Source organism: Oncorhynchus tshawytscha, linkage group LG21 (genome assembly GCF_018296145.1).
Source record: "Oncorhynchus tshawytscha isolate Ot180627B linkage group LG21, Otsh_v2.0, whole genome shotgun sequence".
Lineage (NCBI taxonomy): Eukaryota > Metazoa > Chordata > Actinopteri > Salmoniformes > Salmonidae > Oncorhynchus > Oncorhynchus tshawytscha.
In genome coordinates, this window is record NC_056449.1 from 6,283,033 (window position 1) to 6,294,651 (window position 11,619).

An 11,619-nucleotide genomic window follows, 5' to 3' on the forward strand; every position below is an offset into this window, starting at 1 on the left:
AATTATAATATTGACAATGTTCCAGTGAAACTTTCTGCTTTTCATCGGCAGGTTTTCTTGTCATGGTCCTTAATTTCTAAACAATTTTTCTCCACACAGATATTATATATGGAATAATTGGGATATATTGTATAAAAATACCTCTCTGTTTTTAGAATATTGGTTTCCGAAATAATATCCTATTGGTGAGCCAACTGGTAAATGCAGAGGGTCTTTTACTCAGTTATAAAGAAGTCTTATCACTTTACAAGGTCCCTGTAACACCTAAAGATTTTGCAATTGTTTTAGATGCCATTCCCTCAGGTGTTGCTATCTTATTCAGGAACATGTCAAGACCTGACCCTCAGAGCCTACCTTCTGTTTGACCCTGTTGACTCATCAGTAGGAAAGATTTGTTTCTCTTTTGGTCCATTCAACAACAGAGCGATATGATCCTTGTTTCAGCAGGATGTTGTATCTATACCTTATGTCATGCCTTATTGGAATGGATTTATTGATAATATCTGTTGGAAAAAAGTTTGGATGTTGCCACACACATACCTACTTGTTAACAAAATTAAGGAAGTTTCCTTTAAAATTATTCATAAATATTATCCTGCCAACAACTATATGAAGATCCTTGTTTCAGCAGCGAAGAAGTGTAAGGAAAACATCAACTCAAATTGCTCCTTTTGTAATGACCACCCAGAAACAGTTTTGCATCTTTTTTGGCATTGTATGCATGTAAGAAAACTGTGGCAAGAAGTAGGTTTATAATTGAACACATTTATGAAGATTTTACACTATTGTGGAGAGATGTACTGTTTAGATTCTTTACATACAATAGAAATAAGCAGAATCATTTTTATGTAATTAATTACATTATTCTTTTGGACAAATTTCATATACACAAATGTAAATTTACAAACTGAAAACCACATTTTCGTACCCTACAAAAACAAATTGAACTGTATTTTAAGATGGTTATTTGCTAAAAGTTGGAAAAGCTTATTTTTCACCGCCTCTCACGCCATGTTAGCACCGCCCCGGGTAGCCTAGTGGTTAGAGCGTTGGACTAGTACCCCCGAGCTGACAAAGGTACAAATCTGTCGTTTTGTCCTTGAACAGGCAGTTAACCCATTGTTCCTAGGCCGTCATTGAAAATAAGAATTTGTTCTTAATTGACTTGCCTAGTTAAATAAAGGTAAAATAAATAAAATGGTCAAGGCCCTCTCTGTATCGCGGTGTTTCACAGCGAGGCGTCTTATGCTAGTGTACATAGTGCATGAGAGAAGGGTGATATGGAGAACTCAAAAGAAAGAAGAAGTGGGAGTTAGTACATTGCCAAAACAAACTATGTTGTATAAGGGTGGATAGGTTAGTTTCATTATTACGTCTGGAGTTTTTTTTTTTTTTTGGGGGGTCAAATCGTCCAGTTGGTGGGGCAATACACATTTTTTGGTGTAGTCCGCCATAAAACTCACAGAAGAAGGAGCTTTCCTGAAGCTAGACCATGCCACGCCTGTCCGATAGGTGGAAATACTCACATTGTGTAATAACATTAATGTATCCAATTTTCCGGCAAAGAAGATTACGTCAACAGTCTTGTCTGAAAATATCAAATGCTAGCTCATATGGCTTATTAACGTTGCTATTTAGCTAATTGAACGGATAACTTGGTCGATAGATGAAATGTGGAGGTTGAACGCAGTCCGCCACAAGGCTGGACGTCAGGGCAGCGACTTGGAGGAGTTCAAGTTCAAGAGACGAGAACATGAAAAAGGTGAGCTAGCTGAATGTTGGCTAACGTTTTCCAACTAACGTTAACGTTACCTTGCCAGCTGTGATTAGACTTGACAAGCTACGCTGTCAATAGATTCCCTCTATAACATTGCTGTATCTTATTGTAAAATGAATACAACACGTTAGAAACACTAGTTCTTCTTAAACTGATTTCATATTTGTTCAAAGTACCCGGAGCCGTACAAATCGTGCATGGTAGTGGAACCTCCTGGCCTCCCAGTACTGATGTTACGTGCGCGGGCTGCGTGTTAACGTATTCCCATGACAAACTACCCGCTCCATTGTAGTTGTTAAATATATCACACTACAGGACAATATGCCACATAAGCACTGTGCAGTTACTGTTGTCATTGCTCTATGTTGATTTGCTGGGTCTCTCACTGTAGAGTTGAGACGGGCCCGGAAGGACAGCCAGCTGGTCAGCAAGAGACTCCTGCTGAATGATGACGAGGAGGAGGATGGCACCATGGACACACTGGCCAGCGATCGGGTATTGGGCCCTTGTATAACAACCACTGTCAGAGATGAAGATTCTAGTCAGCAACCCAGCAGAGAAGCACATCAACTGTTAACCAGAAAATAACTTATGTTATACTCAATTTTCTTTCTCTATCTAGGTGGTAGAGTTGTTCAACATAGTTCGCCATGGCAGGGACTTGGTGAAGAAAGAAGCTGACCTAAGAGCGCTGAGGAAAGCCCTCCGCAGCCCCTCAGCCCACCTCATCCTTATTAAGTATGAAGGTCTTGTTCTCTGTCTCTCTCTTTGTGTGTGTACATTTCTTCACATTGTATTGTGTTACAAAGTGGGATTCAAATGTATTTAACACGTTTTTTTGGTCAACGACTACACAAAATACTATATATTACTATATATTTTTAAAACCTCTACAGGATTGGTGGGTCCCCCTCGGGACAGCTGAACTAATGTAGGCTAATGCGATTAGCATAAGGTTGTAAGTAACAAGAAAATTTCCCAGGACATAGACATATCTGATATTGGCAGAAAGTTTAAATTCTTGTTAATCTAACTATACTGTCCAATTTACAGTAGCTATTACAGTGAAAGAATACCATGCTATTGTTTGAGGAGTGTGCACAATTTTGAACATGAAAAGTTATTAATAAACCAATTAGGCACATTTGGGCAGTCTTGATAGAATATGTTGAATATGGGAAAAAAGGGTCCTATCCTTAAGAGGTTTTAAAGATGAATTAAAATACAATAACTATATGGCTGCCAACTCTCATGCATTGGCCTTGAGACACGCATTTGACCCTCTTCTCACGGTACACCTCTTATATCTCACGCATTAAAAAGTACTGCATTTATTTTTATATTTCGTCCATTGTATAGTCAGCGAGTTAACTTTTCAACTGTGCTCCAAATCGTTTTGAAATTGGAGCATCTGCAATTAAACATCATGAGCAGAACTTGTATCATTGTCCTGTCTTGCCACAGCACTGTGAACCTGTCACATTATGTAAGCAATCAAGGGGATTGGATGCATGTTTTAAAGAAATGCCCCTCAAGATTCGAGTGGAGCTGAATGGAGAGAGAGAGAATGTTCTCCGCTGAGTTTATAAAACTGTAAAAAGAGTAGCGCTGTTTTATGTACGGTGTTGTCAACAAAATTAGGTTGCTTTTGCTCCCGTCCCTATTGCAGAATGCCGCCTTTTGACAGTATGTACTAAAGTCGATTTAATTCACACCTGCATTAGTCCCCCTCATTTGTTGATTGGCATTTAGGCTCAGATTGTGAACCCAAAAGTGTACGTTTGATTCTAGAGGCGGGACAATAAATAGAAACATCATTTTGTTAGGGTGTAGGGGCAGATTTGCCATCTTGTCTTCAGGAGATTATTAGGGTAATTACTGTGCTTGTCAGAAAGAACACTACTGTTATTCCCCACGCTTTGTTTATTAATCCACTTCTTACCAATTTGGCCAGTGTAATCACATTTTAAATCTCATATACCTATCTTTGTCTTTTGAAAAAACAATTATGAGGCTATGTATTTTTGCAGCCAATCATGGACAGTTTTGAATAAGTCATACAAATAAGCATTGGATATTAAATGCTCCAGGAATCTTTAAATAATTAGACATTTAGTATTGTGCACATGCTAGGCAACTCATAAACGTGTCATATGTTGTCTCTGTAGAGTAAGATGTTGACAAGGATCTTCAACTAGTAGGTATAAACCACCTGAATATTGATATTCATTTTATTTTCTTGAAGGTTTGGTGATGTTGAGAAATGAAGTGTTATAAGAAGAACATTTTCAAACACCCAGCAGGGAAACATAAATCAGGGGTGGCCAACCCTCCTGGAGAGCAAGCAGTATTTTCTTCCCGCCCTATTTTTAAAGAGAGAGTTCACCCAAATTATAAAATACTAAATGTTTCTGTCCTTACCTTGAAAGCAGTCTACAGTATGGACTGCAATCTATGATTTTCAGAGCCTTGGTGTAGTGGTAACACTAAGAACAGGGATCAATCCCTGCTTCCAACCTTCCCACTGCCTCTAGCATTTGCTTGTCTCCCTATCGAATTGAATTAGTCTGAATAAAGTGTCAAACCACTTTTAAAAAAAAAAAAAAATTTTAACATTACATTTCAAAGTCGTCCAATTTTGTGAGTGTTCATTTAATGTTCAAAGCATCCTGAATACACCTGACCTGTGTTTTTTATGAATAAAAAAAAATCTACCTTGGTCATAGGCCTAAGCCGTGTCAAAATACTGCACGTCGAATTGCAGGAAATTTGCTTTAAAACAGTACAAATGTTCCCCCTCTAGTGGTTGTGCTACGGGGCAATGAAATTCACATAGCAAATCTCCAAGCTTTCTTCAAAAGTTGGCAGCCCTGTAACTAAAATATAGTTGTTGCATAAGTATTCAGCTCCCTGGATCAATACATATTGGAAACACCTTTGGCATCGGTTATATCGAAGAGTCTTCATGGGTAAGTCTATAAGTGCTTTGCACACCTGGATTGTGCAATATTTGTCCATTTTATTATTTTCAAAATTCTTCAAGCTCTGTCAAGATTTTGGGGGATCATGGCTAGACAGCAATTTTCAAGTCTTGCCATATATTTTCAAGCAAAACTGTAACTTGGCCACTCAGGGTCATTCACTGTCTTCTTGGTAAACAACTCCAGTTGTAAATTATTGTCCTGCTGAAAGGTGATTTCCTCTCCCAGTCGCTGGTGTAAAGCGGACTGTAGCAGGTTTTCCTCTAGGATTTTATCTGTGCTTAGCTCCATCCCGGTTTCTTTTTATCCTGAAACATTTTTGTCCATGCCAAGCATACCCATACTATGATGCAGCCACCACCATGCTTGAAAATAAGGAGGCAGTTACTCAGTGATGTGTTGTGTTGGAGTTGCCCCAATCCTCAGTTTTCTCCCATCACAGCCATTGAATTTTTTAAAATCACTAATGGCCTCGTGGTAACATCCCCGAGCAGTTTCATTCCTGTCCTGCAGCCCAGTTCAGAAGGAATTCTGCATCTTTGATGTGTCTAGGTGGTTTAATCCATCATTCACATAATTATTAACTTGGCCACGCTTAAAGAGATATTCAACGTCTGCTTTGTTTGTTACCCATCTACCGATCACTGCCCTTTTTATGAGTCTTTCCAAATACTCTCTGGTCTTTGTAGTTGAATCTGTGCTTGAAATTCAATGCTTGACTGAGGGACCTTATAGATGTTGAATGTATGGGGGGAAAGAGGAAGGGTTAGTCATTCAAAAATCATGTCAACCTCCAATATTTCACACAGATTGAGTCCATGTAACTTATTATGTGATTTGTTAAGCCACATTCCACCCCAGAACCAATTTAGGCTTGCCTAAACAAAGGGGCTGAATACTTTTGCAACAACTATATTTTAATTATACATTTTTTTAATTTTATCTTAAAAAATATATATACTTTTTCTTCCGATTTGACATTACAGAGTATTTTGTGTAGATTGTTAACAACAAAAAAATACAATTAAATTCATTTTAATCCCACCAACACAATAAAAAGTGAAGTAATCTAATATTTATTTTATAAGGGACTGTATATACGTGTATATATCAGTATGGGCCTTTCATTTCTCGTCTCTGTCCTTTCCATATGTGCTCAGGCAGCCGAACAGTATTGCGATCCTGGTGACTAACCTCTGTGGCCCCAACCCTCAGTGTCGTCTGGAGGCTGCCCGCTGTCTCCACGAGCTGTCCCACTCCCCCCACAGCGAGGTGGACTCGTTGAGGCTCCGACAGGCCACACCCTACCTGATCACCTTCCTCTCTGGACAGAGCCCCAAGTTCACTGTCAGTCCCACAGCTCATACACACTACCTGCCTTATCAAACAGCCTAGTGAAGTATTACACTATGGGTTTTTTTCTCACTTTTGTATGTGTTGTGTTTCTTTACAGGAGCTGTGTCTCTACACCCTGGGTAACATGTGTCCAGACAGTGAGAATGTAAGAGATATGCTTCTAGCTCAGGGCATCATACCTGCTTTGAACAACTGCATCCAGGTCAGCTACAAACCTCTGTACTGTCTGTCAATCGACCAACCTGCCATGGTCTCCTTTATAACACACTCTAATCTGTTTGTGTGTGTAGATCCACAGGACTAACCTGGCAGTGGTTGAAGCAGTAGGGTTCACCCTCTCCCAGCTCATCTCAGCGAACTACGTCACAGGGACAATCATCCCGTAAATTAACATCATGGTTGTAGCTAAACTGAGAGAGAATATTTATACTGTACTATGGAAACTTCATCAGACACCATTCAGAGATGCCGTTGAGAGATCCCGTTTGTAGTCAGGGCTATGCTCTCCTGTCTGTTTGTCTGTAGGGCAGTCTTGGCGTCTGGTTTGATCCCTCGCCTCCTTTCAGTGTTGACCCCTGACTCTCAGTTTGGCCTGGGACCAGTCATTGAGTGTGCCTGGTGCCTGCACTACCTGGCTTGCAGGTCAGACTCTTCACCTTAGAATCAGGGTTAATCCCAAATGCCACCCTATTCCCTGTATAGTGCACTACTTTTGACCAGAGCCCTATGGTCCTGGTCAAAAGTAGTGCACTTTGTAGGGAATTTGGGATGCACACTATGTCACCCAGGAGGACCAGCTACTGTGTCTGTTTGTGGTTGCCATAGATATGGTGCTGTTATACTGGATACAATGTGGTGGCACTGTGTGATTCTTTTATCTGTTTTTTGCTCTCTTGTCTAAAGCAACGTGGACAATGGGGCACTGGTGGCCCAAGGTACTCTTCTACATTGCACTTCCCTCTTGGTGACACTTGGTGTTGCTGTTGCTAAAGGAAGTATAGAAGAGGGAATTGAGCTGGTGAGTAGTTGCTAAATCCAAACTCTTTTTCGAAGTTACTCCTCCAAACAAAGTACATGTGTTGTATAACTCTGTGTCTGATAGACACCAACTGTACCAGAACGCAAGGTAGCAATTTGATGAGATGAATAGCAATGTAGATAACCTAGGCTCCTGTCATAATCTACATCCCGCCTTCCTTTCTCGCTCTCTCCTCTCCAGTTGATCTGGCCCCTGCTGCGCTGTGTGGGGAACCTGCTGTTATCTGGGCCCCTGGGGGCCCTCCAGCCCCAGCTAAACGATAGCCGTCTCCTGGCTGCGCTGTGTGCTTTTCCTCAGGCCTTCCTCCAGACCCACCCAGCCCTGGCCAGAGAGAGCATCTGGGTCCTCAACAACCTCACAGGTGAGAGAGGGAGAGAGGGAATTGACTTGTACATCTGTTTTGTGTTCTAAATCTGTATAGATAACTGCTTGTCATTATAAAGTGATCATATTTTCAGCAGCGGTATTACATCTCTCCCTTCACACTCCGGAGCTCGGCCATATTGAATGCCTGTGTTATACACATATCATAAATGTCAACTCATTCAAACATGATTTAAGTAAGTCCTTTGACGGGACACATTTGTCATTTGACCTGGCCAGGGAAAGTTGCCGCATTACTGTAACTGGTCACGTAGTCAGGGCAGTAGCGGTGTGTGGTGGGTAAAATCACTGGGGATGCAAGCCAGAAAAAATAAATAAAGCCATATTACAACCTATGTGTTGTGATAATTGCATTATTTGCTCTATAAGCTGTTAGTTCATATTCCTTGGAATTGTGCTGAGACAATAAGATGACACAGTGGCAGAATAAATTCCAAAAAGATTTCACAAACGTTTTAGTCCAATCAACGTATAGATAAATGTCATGTGGCGGTCCATGGCACTGATTTCTCTGTCTGCGTAAGTAGAAAAAACATGTTGACTCGCCTTACTTGTAGAGAAACGCCAATGCTATCCTCCTCTCTTTCATGTTGCTGAAACAGTCTATGATATTGTCATACAGTACAAACTTTTAGTTGTTGTCTTAGGCTACCTGGCTAAAATGCTTGCTCGCTAGCCTAACTTCATTTTATGGGCAACAATTAGACAGCTAGTTAACATAAGCCTACTACATCTGGGTACATTTGTATTCGGGAAGTATTCAGACCCCTTGACGTAATTTATTTTTTTATTCTAAAGTTGATTTAAATAGTTTTTTCCCCCTCATCAATTGACACACTATACCCCATAATGTTTTTTAGAAATGTTTGAAAATGTAAAAAAATTCAAATAAACTGAAATCACATTTACTTAAGTATTCAGACTTTTTACTCAGTACTTTTGTTGAAGGACCTTAGGCAGCAATTACAGCCTCAAGTCGTCTTGGGTATTAAGCTACAAGCTTGGCTCGCCTGTATTTGGGGAGTTTATCCCATTCTTCCCTGTAGATCTTCTCAAGCCCTTCTGGTTGGATGGGGAGCGTCGCTGCACAGCTATTTTCAGGTCTCTCCAGAGATTTTCGATCGGGCTCTGGCTGGGCCACTCAAAGACATTCAGAAACTTGTCCAGAATCCACTCCTGCGTTGTCCTGGCTGTGTGCTTAGGGTTGTTGTCCTGTTGGAAGGTGAACCTTCGCCCCAGTCGGAGGTCCTGAGCAGGTTTTCATCTGTACTTTGCTCCGTTCATCTTTCCCTCGATCCTGACTAGTCTCCCAGTCCCTGCCGCTGGGAAACATCCCCACAGCATGATGCTGCCACCACCATGTTTCACCGTATGGATGGTGCCATGTTTCTTCCAGAGGTAACACTTGGCATTCAGGCCAAAGAGTTCAATCTTGGTTTCATCAGACCAGAGAATCTTGTTTCTAGTGGTCTGAGAGTCCTTTAGGTGCCTTTTGGCAAACTCCAAGCGTGCTGTCGTGCCTTTTACTGAGGAGTGGCTTCCGTCTGGCCACATTTTACTATAATGGCCTGAAGGATGGAGTCCTGCAGAGATGGTTATCCTTCTGGAATGTTTTCCCATCACCACAGAGGAGCTCTGTCAGAGTGACCATCAGGTTCTTAGTCACCTCCCTGACAAAGGCCATTCTCCCTTGATTGCTCAGTTTGACCGGGCGGCCAGCTCTAGGAAGAGTCTTGGTGGTTCCAAACTTCTTCCATTTAAGAATGACGGAGGCCACTGTGTTCTTGGGACCATCAGTGCTGCAAAACATTTTGGGTACCCTTCCCCAGATCTGTGCTTCGACACAATCCTGTCTCTGAGCTCTACGGACAATTCCTTCGACCTCATGGCTTGGTTTTAGCTCAGAAGTGCACTATCAACTGTGGGACCTTTTATATAGACAGGTGTGTGCCTTTCCAAATCATTCCCAATCAGTTGTATTTGCCACAGGTGGACTCCAATCAAGTTGTAGAAACATCTCAAGGATGATCAATGGCACAATTATGCACCTGAGCTCAATTTCAAGTCTCCTAGTCAAGGGTCTGAATACTTATGTAGGGTCTGAATACTTGTTTAGCTGATAACCGGTCATGAATCTCTTTCGTCTTGCCCCCCCCATCAGCTGCTGCAGACTCCAGTGTGTTCTGTTCTGCCCTGTTCTATCTGAATCTGGTTCCTGCTCTGATCCAGCTCCTGCCCTTCTCCCATGGCATTAACATCATGGTCAGTGCACTGACGCTTCTGTTCATGGCAGTAACATTGTTGTCAAGCCATCACTTCCCTTGACTTACGACTTACTGTTAATACACATTTTTTTTCAGTATTATTTGGCCCGTTCAACCTTGATGTGTGCAGCATTATGCTTCTCCATCCACTGTTCCAATCCTCTGAGCCACACACTATAGACATCAGCAGTTTCACTTGGGTCTGGGAAAGGATGTGACATTTAGATTGAATTAAAAATCTTTCTCCCTCACCCCACCAGGTGCTAAGGGTTCTGGGTAACATTGCCCATCAGGGGAGAGAGTACTGTCTCCACCTGGCTCAAGCTGGCCTGCTGCCGGCTCTCTGTGCCACACTCAAGATGGCCGACACCGAGGTGGTGACCTTCAGTCTGGAGGTGCTGGGCCAGCTGATGGCCAGTGACCCACAGGTAGGGAAAGCTCCCAACACCCCCCGCCAAACTAAAGATGGCTGCCTGCCATGCAGATGTCATAGTTTGTTGTTAGCCGTAAACACTGTTTAATGTGCAGTCTTGCGTTGTTTATCTGCTGTCTAATGTATGGAGAAAGGGGCTGTAAATGTCATATCTGGCAGAAACAAACTAGCACGGGCAGCTAGACGATGACATTGATGAAACGGTGCTTCTTCTCAGCTTGCAGAGGAGTTTGTAAGGCAGAGTGGGCTCCCCGTGCTGGAAGCCATCCAGTATAGCAACCAGGAGACTATCCGCCTCAGAGCAACACACCTGCTGGAACATCACCTGCCCCCACACTGCACGGTGAGGACTCTGCCCTAACACAGGCCGGGAGTGTGTACCTGGGTATACATATACACTGAATGTAGAAAACATTAAGGACAGCTTCCTAAAATTGAAATTGCACCCCCCCCCCTTGCCCTCAGAACAACCTCAATTCGTCAGGGCATAGACTCTACATGTTGCTGGCACATGTTGACTACAATGGTTCCCACAGTTGTGTCAGGTTGGCTGAATGTCCTTTGGGTGGTGGACCACTCTTGACACACATGGGAAACTGTTGAGCATGAAAAACCCAGTTCTTGCAGTTCTTGACACAAACCGGTACACCTGGTACATGCTACCATTACCCGTTCAAAGGCACTTAAGTCTTTTGTCTTGCCCATTCACCCTCTGAAAGGCACACGCACAATCCATGTCTCAATTGTCTAAAGGCTTCAAATATTCCCGTCATCAACACTGATTAAAGTGGATTTAACAACTGACATAAATAAGGGATCATAACTTTCTCCTGGTCATTCAATGTCATGAAAAGAGCAGGTGTCCTTAATGATTTGTATACTCAGTGTATGTGTTTTTAGGGTACAGACATTTGTTAATGCTTTGTTTTGTTGTTAAAGGTGGATACCTCTGCATCCCAGTGAGGAGCCTACAGAACGGGAGTGCCACAAAACCCAGACTTACAAATACTTTAAACAGGTCTACTCAGAAAACCTACACGTATATTTCAAGTTTTTATTAAATTATGTGAAGATGCTCAAATGTAAATATGTGCTGGATATCAATAGGATGTTATTTTTTACACTGCTTTAATAAAATGCCAAATTATACCAACAGAATGTGATGTCTTTGGAGCCTCTTGTTTTCGTTTGATTACTACAGCAGGTGTGCATGTGTGCGTGCGTGTGAGTGACTCAATAACCTCGTCCCCAAGCTAATTGCGCATAGTGAGGAGGTGTCCGGTGAACAAGGTTAGTGACTCAGCAACAGTAAACATACACCCCTGTTTGCGTCAATCATTAGGTTGATAACTGTTGATTACTTCTGATAACATTACTTTTGTCTG

The 11,619-nt window shown here is 42.0% G+C and overlaps 1 protein-coding gene across 1 annotated transcript; it reads left to right on the forward strand.

The window, feature by feature from the left end:
• Positions 1–1,468: 1,468 nt before the first annotated feature.
• tmco6 (transmembrane and coiled-coil domains 6) lies at positions 1,469–11,392 on the forward strand. Its single transcript, XM_024382667.2, has 13 exons — positions 1,469–1,762; positions 2,169–2,272; positions 2,400–2,515; positions 5,919–6,105; positions 6,212–6,316; positions 6,405–6,496; positions 6,640–6,756; positions 7,018–7,132; positions 7,334–7,514; positions 9,699–9,799; positions 10,062–10,229; positions 10,452–10,577; positions 11,174–11,392. The coding sequence occupies exons 1-13, from the start codon at positions 1,672–1,674 to the stop codon at positions 11,195–11,197; spliced, it is 1,527 nt and encodes a 508-aa protein (XP_024238435.1). The 5' UTR covers positions 1,469–1,671; the 3' UTR covers positions 11,198–11,392.
• Positions 11,393–11,619: the final 227 nt, after the last annotated feature.

Coding starts and splice junctions, on each gene's coding strand:
- tmco6 (XM_024382667.2), top strand. CDS start 1,672: ATGTGGAGGTTGAACGCAGTCCGCCACAAGGCTGGACGTCAGGGCAGC. Junction 6,317..6,404: donor CTTTGAACAACTGCATCCAG/GTCAGCTACAAA, acceptor TTGTGTGTGTAG/ATCCACAGGACTAACCTGGC. Junction 6,757..7,017: donor CTGCACTACCTGGCTTGCAG/GTCAGACTCTTC, acceptor TCTTGTCTAAAG/CAACGTGGACAATGGGGCAC.